Here is a 16,958-nt window from a genome sequence, read left to right as displayed (position 1 = left end):
GAAATTATAAGGTTTAGTATAATTATATTGAATAATTCAAGTGATATATGTGCACACATACTAATCATAGGTCAAAACAGTGTTAAATTTGGCTGAATCATAAAAGGCAGAAGTGGTAAAAACAAAGAGCCGTTTGGGAGCCGAAAGAGCCGGTTCTTCTTGGTGAGCTGAGCCAAATGATCTGGCTCACTAAAAAGAGCCGTAATTCCCATCACTAAACCATAGCAACTACGTTTGGAACTTGTATCAACCAACGTTGCCAACGTAACATTTACGTACTGTTGTTAACGTAGAGCTGTGCTGTGGTTGGGCTTTGCTAAGCTAAGCTATATCTTGACAGTCTCATGTAGCAGCAATAATAACCTACTGTTATTAACTGGACGTTAGAAACTGGTGCTAAAGGAGATCGACCTCAGTTAAATGACACGGACAAGTCTTTCCTCTCTCCACCCGGAAGAGCAGGTTAGTGTGGAGGAAGTTATTCACATGCTACTTTGAGTTAGCACGTAGAGTTAGCATCTTGATGTGTTCCCCAACTCAGTGACATTACTGTCGCTAAATGAAGCTGTATTTCACAGATAATATGTAGAATGTGTTTTACAAGCCACCCATCACCAATAGTTTACAAGAGGAACTAAAAAAACACCTCAATATTAGGGTTGCTTCGACTGTAGCTAGATTTCACGTAGCTTAAGTGCTTCTGTGGATACCATCAGCCTCTTTAGACTTATTACCATCATAAGATAAGATATTCCTTTATTAGTCCCGCAGTGGGGAAATGTGCAGTGTATAGCAGCAAAGGGATAGTGCAAAAAACAAGATGCATCAGCTAACACAGTAAAAAAAAAAGAGCTTAACAAAGTGTAACAAAATATGAACCATTTAAATAGAAGGAAGTATAAAAATAGGAGCAGTATATACAGTATTGACGATAAACAGACTATTAACAAAATTGCACAAGTGGAAAATGATATTGCACAGTGAGAATTAAATGAAATTCCACCTGAAAATATTGCACAGTATGTAATTACACCTGAGTAGTAATAATGATAATGATATTGCACAGTCATTACACAGTATAGTGCAGTTATTGTCAGTTTTTTTGGTGTGTAAGTGGTCTACTGGTAGCAGTGCTGGTTGTCAGTGGCGGCTGGTGGAAATATTTCTTGGTGGGGCTGTGCCACATCCAATCAATTTCAGCAAACATCCTGGTATGATTTGATGCAAAAAAGTGAAGGTCTCAAAAACACATTACTACTTTTCAGTTAAATAATCAACAATTATTTTATTCCAACAGAAGCAGCGGTGAATGCTTAGAAAAACACAACAGTATAACATGTACTCAGTGGTGGAAAGTAACTAAGTACATTTACTCAATTTACTCATTTACTCTTGTACTTTACTTGAGTATTTCCATGTTCTGATACTTTCTACTTCTACTCCACTACATCTCAGAGGGAAATATTGTACTTTTTACTCCACTAAATTGATTTAATAACTTTAGTTACTTTACAGATTCAGATCATTAATACAAAATATAATCATCAACCAGTGGTTGTGGAGTCTGACAGCTGCAGGAAGGAAAGACCTGCGATAGTGCTCCTTCACACACTTTGGGTGGAGCAGCCTGTCACTGAAGGAGCTCTCTAGTGCTGAGATGGTGTCCTGCATGGGGGTGGGAGTCATTCTCCATCATGGATGACAGCTTAGCCATCATCCTCCTCTCTCCCTCCACCTCCACTGTGTCGAGGAGGCATCCCAGGACAGAGCTGGCCTTCCCGATCACTCTGTCTAGTCTCTTCCTGTCAGCAGCAGACCACTCCATAAAAAATGGCTGATGCCACCACAGTGTCATAAAAGGTCTTCATAATGAGTAAAAGCAATAAAAACCCTGACCAAGGCTAGTAGTGTATCAGCTATTTGTTATCCACTGAAAATGAAACCGATTGATCCCTGACAAGAAGTATAAAACAACAATAACACCAGGTTCACTCGTATATCTTTGACAGCCATGGAGTTTCTCCCAGTACTCGACCCTCTAGATAAACCCAAAGAAGGACTATGGTAAGTAAATTAAGATCATTTAATTGCACTTGTGATGTTATGAGTTATCTTTTTATCTTGCTGAAATTGTTTTGTTGTCGACAGGTATTCTTTGATACCCAGGGGAGGTGCTCCAGGTGTTAGTGTGGGTCACACCTGCACCTTTATTCCATCTGGAGATGGAGGAAAAGGACAGATCTTTATTGTTGGGGGAGCCAACCCCAACGACAGTTTCTCACATTCGCATATCATAAATCTAGGTAAAAAAAAAAAAATGTCAGCAAACAATCTGCACAGTGATATGACATCTGCATAACTGTGTTTTATAAGCTCTTCACTAAAAAATTGTGCACAGTGTCACTTGTCACAGCCCCACATTGGTGACACTCATTCATCATTTGTTATGTTCTTGGCAGTAGGTCATTATTGTGTCCCCTTCACATTCATATCACAGGGCTTTCTTTGCATTTTTGTCCTCTCTGTCTCCACCAGATAATCATGAATGGGACATCCCAGAATGGGAGGGTTTGGAGTCACGGTATGAACACTGCAGCTTTGTGCCAGAGAGCTACCCTCAGAGCCTGTGGGTGTTCGGAGGGGCACAGCAGAGCGGCAATCGCAATTGTATCCAGAATATACAGCTAACGGGTAAATCCCAAATTTAAATTCACCCAGTACTAGTAGTAGTAACATAGCACTCTGGTTATTTTGCAGATTAACACAGTGTCACACGGAGAAGAGATGCTGGTCTACTGTATGAAATCATCTGCTGTAGTGTTTGGTTGGAGACTCTCTCCATCATACATGTTTGTCACGTTAGATGTAGATGTAGTAACCAATGTTGTTGTGACAGATAGATTGATTGTATAGTATGTGACCATAGATTTCTGTAAACCACTCTGATCCACTCTTTACATGTGTGTCCAGACAGTGGGTCTCGCTGGAAGAATGTAGCGGTGAATGGCAAACCCCCCGGTCCCAGGACGTACCACACCAACTCAGCCTGCCTAGGGGACAAACTATACGTCTGTTGTGGTGGGGAAGCAGGAGCTGCACCTGTCTCAGACCCCAAACTCCACGTCTTTGATACAGGTTTGTGGCTAATTAACCACCAGCTTAACATAATTGTAACTCCAACACCCGGTAGATCTTTCTACAAGGTATCTTGTAATACTACCGACAAATACATTTAATTAGTCACCAAATGTGACTTTTAAGAGTGTGACAAATCCTAATGTGCTTTTTTTTAGAGGTACAGAAGGAGATGGATGGCAAGCTGCACAAATGTTAAGTGGAATTTAAAGGTCCCACACACCCCCTGTGCTTTCACTTATTTTGGCTGATTAGATCCTTTCTCAGGACTGAGTGGGCATTGGTATTCTGTGTGCCTTTCTTAAACCGGACCCTCTCCACTTGCACTCCTTGACAGAGTGAAGTACGTTTGTAGTCACACTCACAGCTGAATGAAGCACCCTTCTTTAAGGTGTAGGGTATAAATACAGCAGCAAGCTCTGGGACGAACTTCCCTCTCTCCGACGGAAACTGCTGTAACCATGGTTTCGTATCAAGCGGAGGGGATGTGCAAAGGTTCACAGTATTAAGAATAAAAACAATATGCAGTTTACAGAGAAACTAAAAATAAAAAAAGTAAAACTTACTCCCATGCTTCTGTGGTGGCATTTATTTTCTTTTTTGTAAACATCTTCACTGTAAAAATTAACGCGTCGACCGATTTCTAGACCAGACAAGGGTAGATTTGATACTAAATACAATGTAACCTTTCAGTTGTTAACATCTGTATGACATTGTTAAATGTCTATCTTAGTTTGAGCAGTTTATTTTAGTACAGGTAGATGCACAGAACTACGTTTGTACGGAGCGTGTTCAGTGGACGAAGACAAAACGCCGTTGCATGCAGCCAGTAAGTCGGCATCGATGCAGGCTTGCTATTGGATAGTTAGATAGCCCACTTCCACTCCCACTGATTGGTTTGGGATGGCGCTAAATATGGCGGACCCTCCACACGAATGCGCAAACTGAGTGGACACAGGTAGGGAGAGGGTGTAACGGGTGGTTTGAGAAATGCCCTGTGACTGTGCTTGAGTGACATCTCCCTGACCACCCTCTTTCTTTTGTTGCACCTGTTAACGGCAGGACAATTTGCACGTTTAATATTTGTAAATGTAAATGGTGACCTCCCATAATTCCCTACATAACTGCTCTCAACTTCAACCTGAACAGAGGTCTATTCAAGAAGAGGAATTGGAAACACCTGTGTGGGTGTGCAAGGCTTGTGATAGCATCCAGTCTGTAGAGAAATCTTCACAGTAGATATTTTGACCTGTCATACTAGGAAAAGTACAGGTGTAACTAATAACCTTAATTAATAATGGCTGCACTTCATTTAGGTGAGCCAGGGCCAGGGACCTGTTTCTGTGCATGCTGACTCACTGGTATTGGCAACAGGAACATTATGTAACAGAGCCATCATTAATGTCATCAGCAACACCTGTGTTTTTCCTGCAATGACAAGTCAAAACTGTCTTCTGCAAAAAAGGCATTTAGATTAGAGTCCAACTCATTTAATAGCGTTGGACATTTTTAATAGCCGCCATAAATGAATGCATAATCCACACGCTGAAGGTGTCTTATTGGGCCTCAGATATGTGATGGCTTTTATTTGTTGGTGTTCCCAGTGTCTTCCACCTGGTCCCAACCAGAAACACAAGGCAGAAACCCACCAGCCAGACATGGCCACGTTGTCGTAGCGGTGGGTTCAAAGATCTACATTCATGGAGGCATGGCTGGAGACAAATTCCACAACGATATGTACTGTCTTGACACAAGTAAGCCTGAACTCTTCTGAATCATAATACAAGTTTATCTAGTTCCCAGTTTCATTTATCTCAGATGATCATACAGGATGAAAATGTAGAGCCTCCGAACTATTGGGAGCTTCTTTTGTTTTATTTAAGAAAATCAAACCATGTGTGTGCTGTTTAAAGGGAGCATGAAGTGGGACAAAGTGCCGGCCAAAGGAGACATCCCACCAGGAGTAGCAGCCCACTCAGCTGTGGCGCTGGGCAAGAACATCTACATTTTTGGGGGAATGACTGCAGATGGAGCCGGCAACTCCATGTACAGATTCAACACCGGTACATTATTTTTCAAAAGCCCTTAAAATATGTGACTGAATATTTGTACCTCATTAGGTCATACACAACACCTTAGCCATTTTTTTAAAAACGTATTAAAGCTTGTAACATACCTTAATATTATATCTTCTGTTTGCAGACAAAAGTAGATGGGTCCTCATGAAGTTTGAAGGGGATATGCCACCTAACCGCCTAGACCACTCCATGTGTTTATTGCCCTGGAGGGTGTGTGGTGAGGGGAATGGAGATGAGGAGCAAACCAACAGCCCAGCAGCCTCAGAGACAATAAATCTGGCCTTTGTATTCGGAGGAATGGACACCCAGGGCATCATTCATAATGACTGTATTGTGACTGTGGTGACATGATGTTGTAATATTCACATACCCAAGTTGTAATAAAAAGTTTGTCAATTACTACTTAGTAATTGCATATTTTGTTTTATTGGAAACCCTAAAAGTGGTAAGAGGTCAATTCATTTTTTAAAGCGTGTATGTTGAGACTGAAATGGACTGTTTAGCAAATTCACTGGAGTTCTGAAGCATAAATCGGGATGGTGAGAAAAGGCTGAAATGTTTATCATTTGAGCCATTGGTAAATATTTGTAAGTAAGTAAGTGTGCACAGTATTCAGTGATAAAACCATTTGGTGGTCTATTCCAAATGTTGTACAGAAAGAGACAAATCAAGTAGCATTTTGTATCAAACATTTATTTCAATGTCTTTCCAGAAGTACAATGACCAGATTCAATAAATAACTTTTAGCTTTGCCTGTGAACATAACGAGCTTTCGATCAAACAGACACCTCACTCAATGGACCCACAAACACCTGCCCTCCCCCCGACCCCACCCACTAAGTCCCTCCCTACCCACTACAGAACCCCATCAGGACTGCCTGAGAACAGCAGCAGCAAGCCTCATATCCGGGCTGACGAATATCTCCGCCTTCCAGCGAAGAGAACACCTCTCACACTGAAATTAAAGTCTTTCAGAAGATTCAGTATGGTTGCTTGTTATCGCCACCCCTTACCAACCATTCCTCTCACTATTTGAGTCCCATCAGTCCAATATTTACACATCTAGATGCGGCTACCAGAGAGGCAAGGGGTGACAGAAGAGTTGATTGAAAACCTGCCTACAACTCATCCTTCTCCTCTTGATCACCACCTTCACCGCCCTCAGGTGGGGGTGCACCCGCACTACCATAAAGCTTGCTGATGATGGGCTGAACCACCTCCTCCAAATCCTTCTTCTTGGCCTGGAAGTCTTCCAGCTCGGCTTCCTGGTGCGACTCCATCCACTCGATCTTCTCCTCTACCGCCTTCTCGATGAGTTCCTTATCCTCATCCGACAGCTTGCCGCCGAGCTTCTCCTTGTCGCCGATCTGGTTCTTCAGAGAGTAGGCGTAGCTCTCCAGCTCGTTGCGGGCGTCGATCCTCTCCTTCAGCTTCTTGTCCTCGTCGGCGAAGCGCTCGGCATCGTTCACCATGCGCTCGATGTCCTCGGGCGTCAGACGGTTCTGGTCGTTTGTGATTGTGATCTTATTCTTGTTGCCTGTACCTTTGTCCTCAGCGGTGACGCGCAGGATACCGTTGACATCGATCTCAAAGGTGACCTCGATCTGTGGTACACCACGGGGGGCGGGAGGGATGCCAGTCAGGTCGAATGTGCCAGCAGATGGTTGTCTTTTGTCAGAGGACGCTCACCTATAGAGAGAATCAATAATTAAGATGGTGCAATATTGAATTTTTCTGTCTGCATACAAGGAAAATGTTAATGATACATGTTCAAAACCTTTTTAAAATGTATGTTTGGCAAGTTAACTCTTACCTTCATAAACTTTAATGGTGACAGTAGGCTGGTTATCAGAGGCTGTAGAGAAGATCTGGGATTTCTTTGTGGGCACCACAGTGTTCCTGGGGATCAGCTTGGTCATCACTCCTCCGACAGTCTCGATACCAAGTGTCAGGGGGCACACGTCCAGAAGAACCAGATCACCTGCAAGAGAGGAAAATGTTTAGTAAACAAGATCAAATTTGCAGGCTCAGTTCAGTGGAACAGATAGGATATGAGGAAGGTGGCTCACCTGTGTCCTCCTCTCCAGAAAGCACTCCAGCCTGCACAGCAGCTCCGTATGCCACAGCCTCGTCAGGGTTGATACCCCTAGAGGGCTCTTTGCCATTGAAGAACTCCTTCACCAGCTGCTGGATTTTGGGGATACGGGTGGAGCCTCCAACCAGGACAATCTCATCAATGTCAGGCTTCTTCAGGTCAGAGTCTTCCAGCACCTTCTGTACAGGCTTCATGGTGGAACGGAAGAGGTCCTGTTAAAGTAAAAAAAACAAGGTTAAAAGGCTTGTCAAACATCATTTTTTTAGTTGTGATGTAGCCATTGTTTTTACACAATTGAACTGATATGTTGTGTAACTTACCATGTTGAGCTCTTCAAACTTGGCACGGGTCAGGGTCTCAGAGAAGTCTTCTCCCTCAAAGAAGGACTCAATCTCAATGCGGGCCTGGTGCTGAGCGGACAGCCCCCTCTTTGCCTTCTCGACCTCACGACGCAGCTTCTGCACAGCGCGGTTGTCTTTGCGCACGTCTTTGCCGGTCTTCTTCTTGTACAGCTTGATGAAGTGCTCCATGACACGCTGATCGAAGTCTTCACCTCCCAGATGAGTGTCACCGTTGGTGGCCACCACTTCAAACACACCGTTGTCGATGGTCAGGAGGGAGACGTCGAAGGTGCCACCGCCCAGATCGAACACCAGAATGTTCTTCTCGCCGTCCCTCTTGTCCAGACCATAAGCAATGGCAGCAGCAGTTCTATAGAATAAAAATGATGAGATTATTATAGAGGAAGGGAGGGAAATTTTTTTCCACAATTTCAAAAAAGGACCAAAGATGAATAAATTATTTTCTTCAGACACTTACGGCTCATTGATGATTCTCATAACATTCAGACCAGCGATGGTTCCAGCATCCTTAGTGGCTTGGCGCTGGGCATCATTGAAGTAGGCGGGGACAGTGACCACAGCATGTGTGACCTGAAGAAAAGATGAGAACATTAGATTCAATTATACATTGTTTATTTAGGAGTGGTATATCCTCAAATTGATATATATTATTTAATGTTTTATCTACCTTCTTGCCCAGATAAGCCTCAGCAGTCTCCTTCATCTTGGTCAGCACCATGGCAGAGATCTCCTCCGGAGCAAATGTCTTCATCTGGCCACCACCGATGTCAACCTGAATATGAGGCTTGCTCTTCTTCTCAGTCACCTGAAGAGGAACATGGATCAATATTAATTTCGCTCAATCACTTAGACCTTACAACTATAACTTTTACTTCTCACTGTGAAGAGTCAAAACTTACCTTGAAGGGAAAGTACTTGAGGTCCGACTGCACAGAGGAGTCCCCCCAAGTGCGCCCAATCAATCTCTTGGCATCAAAGACGGTGTTCTCGGGGTTAGAGGTCAGCTGGTTCTTGGCAGCGTCTCCGATCAGACGCTCACCCTCGGCGGTGAAGGCCACATATGATGGGGTGATGCGGTTACCCTGGTCGTTGGCGATGATCTCCACACGGCCATTCTTGAACACTCCAACACTACAGGAAAAACATTTTAGAAGTTATTACTCACAAGGCCAACCATTTCTGAGTGCGATTTAATTTAAAATGTTGCATCATTACACTGTCTTATGTCACTTTTTATTTTTCTTACCAGGAGTAGGTGGTCCCCAGGTCGATTCCAACCACAGTGCCCACACTCTCCTTCTTGTCGTCGTCATCGGCTATCACGGTGCCGGCCACCAGCATTACAACCCACAACAACTTCATCTTTGCTTGTTTGAACTCAGATCTATAAAAGAAATCTGGGGGAGAAGAAATACAATGTTAGAAAAATGTGGCTTTGCGTTCATGACGTGGGGCTCTCTCTATGCCTCCCAAATTAAGGTATAGCTATCAGCTAGGAGGAAGCTTGGAGCTAGGAGGAAAAAGTACCAAGCAATAATAGATTTTAACAGGTCAAAGATAAGCACAGTTCATAGTATAGTTGTGTAGGTGTATAGAGCCTATATTGAATACCCTTTTCCTGCCTTTTAGTAAGAGACGTTGTGAATGAGGAAATAGAGGGATTTAATATGACATAGTACTGGATGTGTCATTTAATGTGATTCAAATCCATCATAGATAGGAAAGTGTGGCCTTTACCAATCAAAACCACCCAGAAAATGTCAAAACTTATAGGCATTGAAAGAAAATGGGTGGAGCAACACTGCCTACATTTTCCCCCAATCTGCCGGTAGCTAGCTACACAACAGCTTCATCTTTGCTTGTTTGAACTCAGATCTATAAAAGAAATCTGGGGAGAAGAAATACAATGTTGGAAAACGTGGCTTTGCATTCATGACGTGGGGCTCTCTCTCTGCCTCCCACATTAAGGTAGCTATCAGCCAGCTGTAGTACAAGATCTAGTCATTTACTGTGATTCAGATCCATGACAGATGAGAAGTGTGGCCTTTACCAATCAAAACCACCAGGAAAATGTCATAACTTATATGCGTTGAAAGAAAATGGGTGGAGCAACACTGCCTACATTTTTTTTCACCATCCGCCGGTAGCTAGCTGTCTAGCCTAGCTAACCACGTTGAGACATGCGAGGGGGGAATACTTTGCCATAATGAGCTCTTAAAAGTACATTATTTTTGCATGGTGTATTACAATCACAGTGACTGTCCTTCTGATTTAAAAAAGATATGATAACTCCTGCTAAATGCATCACTGTCGTCAAACGTTAGCTTAGCTGGCTTCATCATAATGAAACTCTTAAAATGAGGTAGAAAATACTGAATTATCATATTCAAAACAATGTTTACACATACCTTAATCGCAGTATTTGTCAATGAATGAACGGCCTTGACGTTGCTTCCGCTGGTAGCCTCTTATAGCTGCGTGTCTTGTCTTTCTCAGTCTATCCTCTATGTGCTTGTCTCGGTGTAGTGATGTTGAATGAACCGAGCTCTCTCCATATATAAGCCGTCACTTCTTCCCCGTCGTGGAGCTCCCTGATTGGCTGAGCGGCTGCTCGTTGGAAGGCGCTGATTGGTGCGTTGCGGCACGCTGTCCGCCGCTGATTTGCACACATCGAGTCGAGGCGACGTCACGACTTTTTGCCCCACTTTGCCGACGCTCATTGGCTGTCTGTCAAGTGCATTCATGGACACAGTTGGAGCAATGACACGCCACTCTAACTGACTGAGGAGGAAGAGTGCATTTTTCACATTTTATATATATTGGAGTTTGTTTTTTTTAATAATGCCCCCCATATGTATTGGACTGATATTAATTCTCATGTTGCTGTTGTTTCAAGGAGTGTGACTGTGCAGATACAGTGTTGGTATCATGAGTAGTAATAATGACTCACTAAAATGAGTAAGACGTGCAAACCCTATGTAATATGCATAGCCTATGAGCACAGTGTTACATCAGATGAACTGGATTGACTCTGTTCAATATGAAGAGTTCAAAACTGGACGTTTGATCAGTGAATGTACACACTTTCAATTAAGGCTTAACACATCCAACTTGAAATGCAAAATCAAGTTATAACACGGGCACTACTTTCTCTGTGATCACATATATTGATCACAGGTGAAGCCGACTTAATAATTTTGTGCACTGTAGGTTAAGCAGGTTACAGCCCATATCAAACAAAACTTGATACACTCTGATACAATCTTCTGTCTCTGTCAAAAGTCTAAATAGGTCAAGGTTAGATAACTGGTTGCCAAAGCCACAGTACACTCTATATGAACCCTTTCAAATGTGTATAGACTTACCCCAGCCAAAGTATGACTATAAATAGGATATTTAAGAAAGAACTGTAAATAAAGAATCAGATCAGTGTTTGTCTTCACAATGTTCACCTATTCTGTGGTAATTGTGGGCCTATCATCATTATGACTTGGCATGTCAGGCAAAATATGAGGAACACAGTGACGTGGTGAAAAAATCTGCCAATGGGTTGAGATTAATTCACTTGTTGCCAAAGCAAATCAGTTCATTTCAAGAATGTTGTAGAATCAATGGTCATTTTATTGATATTATTGCAGTGATTGGCTTAATTATGTCTTCAAGTTACACACTCCTGAAATAAGTATTTTTTGTTTCAGGAAAATTCATGAATTGACAAGAAAATACAAATAGAAAATCTGTGAAACAATTCAGTGTTTTTGTTTGAGGGATTTTCTATAACAGAGTAACACCAACATTACTTCTTTTGTCATTTAAACAAGAAAGAATAAGGCAGGTAGACACTGCATTACTATAAAGATGAATATGACACTTGAAACAGGTGAAATATCTTTGGCCTCAGAATTTTGAAATAAAATCATGGCTTCTGACACGTCATCACTTACTAATAACTTTCTTTAATCACTGAAAGGATTTTTGAGGTTGCTACTTGTGTTGACCTGACTTGTTTTTCTATATTTAGACATTACTTGAGAGTAATTATACATAGAATCAATTATGATTCTTAGACTCAAAAGTTAAATAATGTCGCAAAACTAGATCCAAGTCCAGAGAGAGCAGTTGCTCACACGTGATCTGGAATTCTGCACTCAACCTGGCTCACAATGTTCCTTGTCTACATTTTTACTTGTCGTACGTGTCACTGGCTTTGAAATATTGGATGCTAATCAAGCTACTCATTGTTTTTTTCTTTTTCCCTACACTAGAGGGAGGAACTATAACACTGCTGGCTGGATGCTGGAGGAAGTAAGACAGATCAGATGCCAGAATGGGTGATCTCCAACAAGAAAGACACATATTAATAACATATTAATCACAATCAACCTAAGCCCTATTTTTTAAATAATAAAACATGAATGACTGCATTATTTTGTATTTTACCAAATCACTATTATTGTTTTGTTGTTGTTTTGTTTTACATTGCGAATATTCATTTCCAACAATATTTAAATCCACTAATAATGTGTTCTGCAAACCAGAATACTTTGATTTCTGAATTTCTTGCCTTCCTTAAAGAGTTGAAATTATTAGGATAACTATTTTTCTGACATATTCTCCATGTCCAAAGAGAAATTGCATATATTGTCATCTCATAATTGACACAGATGTTTTTATTTTTCAACAAAAAGTACCCTAGTTTTCTTAGAATATTAGATACCTAATAATTAGCAACTGATATCTGATTGTGTGAATGTATGGAGATAAAAATGACTTTATTGAATGCAGTTCATTTTATTTCAGTACTTGCATTTTCAGATTTCATTATTGATTCAGCCCTTTTTTCTCATACAAATAGTAAATGGTATTGTTTTATGATTCTAATTTTTTTTTTTTTACCGCACCTTATAGTAAACAGGTCCTAAATTTGAATCTTGGATATGGTCCATTTTTCTTTGAGTTTGCATGACCTTCCCAGTGATACATGGATATCAGCCAGTTGCTCTGCAGAAGTCACTCTCCAATGACATGTAAGGTTGATAAGAGACTAAAATCATTAAAGTGTTTACCTGTTCATCGTTATTAGCCCTGTGATAGACTGTCAAGATATACATGATGCTCAGCACTGCACTATTAAACATATTACAACAAGCAAAAAGAAAATAAACACATTTCTGAAAAACAAAATTAAGATTTGGGATGTATCGATATCGATACTGACTCGGATCGCTGGATCGGTTATCAGTGACAATGGAGCTGATCTATTCAATTCAACTCTATGTTTATATACTATATACATTATATACTGGAATTTCAATTTTGTTTAAGTTTTGACCAATTTGTTGCTGCATTAACAAGTTTTCCACTTGAATTGTAATTCCTGTTAATTTTGAAGATTTCTTACCAAGTTGCTGGTGTGCAATTTATTATTTTAACTAGAATGGCACTCGGAGAGCACAGACCTCCGCCAAGCTGCCCGAGTACGATTGCCCCCCCCCCCCCCCCCCCCCCCCCATCCCCTCTCCGTGCAGCTTGCGCCATCATCCACGTGTATTTTTGTTTATGTTGAGATCAGCTGTACGTAGCGGAGCAGCGTAAAACACTTCATTCTAACTGGACAGAAACAAAGTAAAACTCACCTAAACTGTCATCGTTACTCTTTCCAACAATCACCAAGTGTGCTCTGGTCGAACTCCACTGTAATTTCACAGAGTTTAATGTGAAAAAAACCCGAATCTACAGGTGTCGTCCCCCCCCCCCGCCACCCCTCGCTCTCTCTCTGTCCCTCTCTCTGCAGGCAGAATGAAAGAGGCAGGGTGCCTCGTCATGAACGCGTCATCAGTTACACTGCGCATGTCTTAAAGCCTGTGGCCAAAATCTAATGGATGATGGAGGGGAGTTTTACTTTGTTTCTGTCCTGTTTGAATGAAGTGTTTTACGATCTCAACATAAACAAAAATACACGTGGATGATGGCGCAAGCTGCACCCCACCCCTCCAAAAAATGTCATTAAAATCCATCACGGACGAGTAATCCTCCAAACGGACAAACCAACAAACCAACGCCGGTGAAAACATAACCTCCTTCCTAGGCCTTCTGCCTTGGCGTAGGTAATAATATATATCAATTCAGTAAATGTATATCTCTGTATTTATTTGTCCCATTTTGTTTTACAAAGTTAGGAAAGCAATGTTTACGTCAAGCCTGGTGTTGCCTTATACATAAAAGAATGATCCCAGTCTCTTCCACACAGTGAGGCATACAGCTTATTAATTAAACACTGGCATCGGATTGGTACTAGGTATCGGCTGATACCCAAAGCCCAGGTATCACTATCGGTATCAGAACTGAAAAAGTTGGATCGGTGCATCCCTAATAAGATAAATCCACCTGTTCTTTTTTTAAAAGTTACCAATTTCTTTCATGGGTAGGCTATGTTAATTGAATAAGTTAACAAGCCCATAAGAACATAAACTATAGTGTGACAGATTTGACAAAGCAAGCAAAGTAGTGATAGTAAGTAAAGACAAGAAGACAACAAAGTCACAATGGGGTGAATTGTGTTGTATACAGGGTCTAAAATTAAGTTTTTTCTTCACGTGCCACTGTGGCAGGTCACTGAACATTTCTACTAGCCACACAATTGTTTTGTCTGCCACTTCTGAAATCTATGTAGAACACTTTAGAATCGTAAACACTAGGGTTGTGTATTGGCAAGAATCTGGCGATAACATACGTATCACGATACAGGGGTTACGATGCAATATATTGCAATATATTGCTATACTGTAAGTAAGGCGATATATTGCGATTTAAAAAAAATCTAATTTTAGGAAAACTATCATAGTATAAATAACACTGCTATATGCATAAGATCTGAGCATAACAAAGTTAACTTTTTTTATGCAATCAGAATAGTAGGATCTGCATTTGCATATCTTTGCAAATAAAGTCAAGTATTTCCTGAGTTAATCTTTGCATGTAAACTATTAATTAGAATTCAATACAGGGGTTTTGAGAATTAATACAGTATCACAAAACACAATATTTCAATACTCAATATTTTTGTCCACCCCTAGTAAACACTGAGTCAGTGGTAACAGACAGTAGAAATATGGATCATGTAACCTTAATCCCTGACCATTTTTAAAACTAATATTTCTTAATATAAGGAAAACCTTATCTGCCATGGTGGCAGGTGACCTGAACGTTTTACCTGCCACAGCCAACATTTACCCTGTATTTGGCATGTGGCAGGTGCTAATTTCATTCCTTGGTTGTATACTTTGTTGACAGTATCTGACACCTTATATTTCATAATAATGACATATCAACTCAATAAATGAAACATGGATTTGTAATTAAAAATGCCATAAAACAATAAATAGGTTTGGTTTGCGTCCAGCTTTTTTTTTTACATGTGGATCAGTGCTTCCCTAATAAAATAAATCCACCTGTTCTTTTTTTTTTTTTAAAGTTACCAGTTTCTTTCATGGGTAGGCTATGCTAATTGAATAAGTTAACAAGCCCATAAGAACATAAACTAGAGTGTGACAGATTTGAAAGTAGTGATAGTAAGTAAAGACAAGAAGACAACAAAGTCACAATGGGGTGAATTGTGTTGTATACATTGTTGACAGCATCTGACACCTTATATTTCATAATAAGATAAGATATTCCTAAAATAAGATATTCCTTTATTAGTCCCGCTGTGGGGAAATTTGCAGCGTACAGCAGCAAAGGGGATAATGCAAAAAACAAGATGCGTCAGCTAACACAGTGAAAAAAAAGAGCTAAACAAAGTGTAACAAAATATGAACCATTTAAATAGAAGGAAGTATAAAAAAATAGGAGCAGTATATACAGTATTGACAATAAACAGACCATTAACAAAATTGCACAAGTGGAAAATTATATTGCACAGTGAGAATGAATGAATGACTGAATGAAATTCCACCTGAAAATATCAGGTTATTGTAATATAATATCTATATATCTATATATCTATACCTATATATCTATATCTATATCTATATAGATATATATATATTGTAATATAATATAATATCATATTAATCATGGAATAACCTTCAGAGCACACTACAGCTTCATGATTTTGTCTCCCTGGGAGAGTTCAAAGCTCTGATAAAAAACTGTGTAACTGAAGTGTGCAATTGCTATTCCTAAAGTGGATTTTGTATTATGTATCTGTTGTTTTTTGTCTGTTTTAACATGCTCCACTGTATAATTGTTGTAACTTTGTAATGGTGTGCCATCTTGGCCAGGTCTCCCTCAAAAAAGAGATTTTAATCTCAAGGGACCTCCTGGTTAAATAAAGGTTAAATAAAAAAAAAAAAAAAAAATATATATATATATATATACACTCAGTGGTCACTTTATTAGGTACGCCTGTACAGTCTAATGCAGTAACAATACAGCAGACTTCAACACGTGGTTAGCGTTACGTTACATACCTGACATAAGTAAAGTATGTTACGTTACTTGGTTAGGTTTAGCAAAAGATCGTGGTTTGGGTTAAATTAAGTATGTTTGTTACGTAACTTAAGTTGAGTACGTAAGTTAAGTATGTTACGTTACGTACGTGATATAAGTTAAGTACCTGACATAAGTTAAGTACGTTTACGTTACTATTTGGTTGGGTTTAGGAAAAGATCGTGGTTTGGGTTAAAATTAAGTACGTTTGTTACGTAACATAAGTTACATACGTAAGTTAAATATGTTACGTTACGTACGTGACAAAAGCTGTTGTATTGGATTGTATTAGTGTACCTAATAAAGTGGCCACTGAGTGTATATATATATATAGTATATATATATATATATATATACTATATATATATTAATATAATATCATATTAATCATGGAATAACCTTCAGAGCACACTACAGCTTCATGATCTTGTCTCCCTTGGAGAGTTCAAAACTCTGATAAAAAACTGTGTAACTGAAGAGTGCAATTTCTATTCCTAAACTGGATTTTGTATTAGGTATCTGTTGTCTTTTGTCTGTTTTAACATGCTCCACTGTATAATTGTTGTAACTTTGTAATGGTGTGCCATCTTCGCCAGGTCTCCCTCGAAAAAGACATTTTAATCTCAAGGGACCTCCTGGTTAAATAAAGGTTAAATTAAAAAAAGAAATATATATACTGTATATATAATATAATATAATATAATATAATACAATACAATATAATATAATATAATATAATATAATATAATATAATATAATATAATATAATATAATATAATATAATAAAGACATATCAAC

The 16,958-nt window shown here is 39.8% G+C and overlaps 2 protein-coding genes and 1 long non-coding RNA gene across 3 annotated transcripts; 2 read left to right on the top strand and 1 right to left on the bottom strand.

Annotated features, from left to right (window-relative positions):
• The first annotated feature begins 247 nt into the window (after window positions 1–247).
• On the top strand, window positions 248–5,655 carry rabepk (Rab9 effector protein with kelch motifs). Its single transcript, XM_037752467.1, has 8 exons — window positions 248–462; window positions 2,010–2,064; window positions 2,149–2,303; window positions 2,536–2,691; window positions 2,971–3,135; window positions 4,740–4,889; window positions 5,049–5,198; window positions 5,338–5,655. Exons 2-8 carry the CDS (start codon window positions 2,012–2,014, stop codon window positions 5,562–5,564), a joined length of 1,056 nt encoding a protein of 351 aa, XP_037608395.1. The 5' UTR covers window positions 248–462; window positions 2,010–2,011; the 3' UTR covers window positions 5,565–5,655.
• Window positions 5,656–5,885: 230 nt separating this feature from the next.
• On the bottom strand, window positions 5,886–10,219 carry hspa5 (heat shock protein 5). Its single transcript, XM_037752466.1, is given in 10 exon segments — window positions 5,886–6,870; window positions 6,873–6,902; window positions 7,027–7,194; window positions 7,283–7,520; window positions 7,629–8,019; window positions 8,128–8,240; window positions 8,338–8,475; window positions 8,570–8,801; window positions 8,917–9,067; window positions 10,079–10,219. Coding segments are annotated over 9 exon segments (1,965 nt in total). The 5' UTR covers window positions 9,033–9,067; window positions 10,079–10,219; the 3' UTR covers window positions 5,886–6,331.
• A 166-nt stretch (window positions 10,220–10,385) lies between these two features.
• On the top strand, window positions 10,386–12,741 carry LOC119478061. Its single transcript, XR_005204377.1, has 2 exons — window positions 10,386–10,589; window positions 11,936–12,741. It is a non-coding gene; the product is annotated as an uncharacterized LOC119478061 (long non-coding RNA).
• Window positions 12,742–16,958: the final 4,217 nt, after the last annotated feature.

This window comes from Sebastes umbrosus, chromosome 19, assembly GCF_015220745.1.
Source record: "Sebastes umbrosus isolate fSebUmb1 chromosome 19, fSebUmb1.pri, whole genome shotgun sequence".
NCBI lineage: Eukaryota > Metazoa > Chordata > Actinopteri > Perciformes > Sebastidae > Sebastes > Sebastes umbrosus.
Note: the sequence above shows the minus strand (reverse complement) of the source record. Positions and strands in the feature narration are given on the sequence as shown.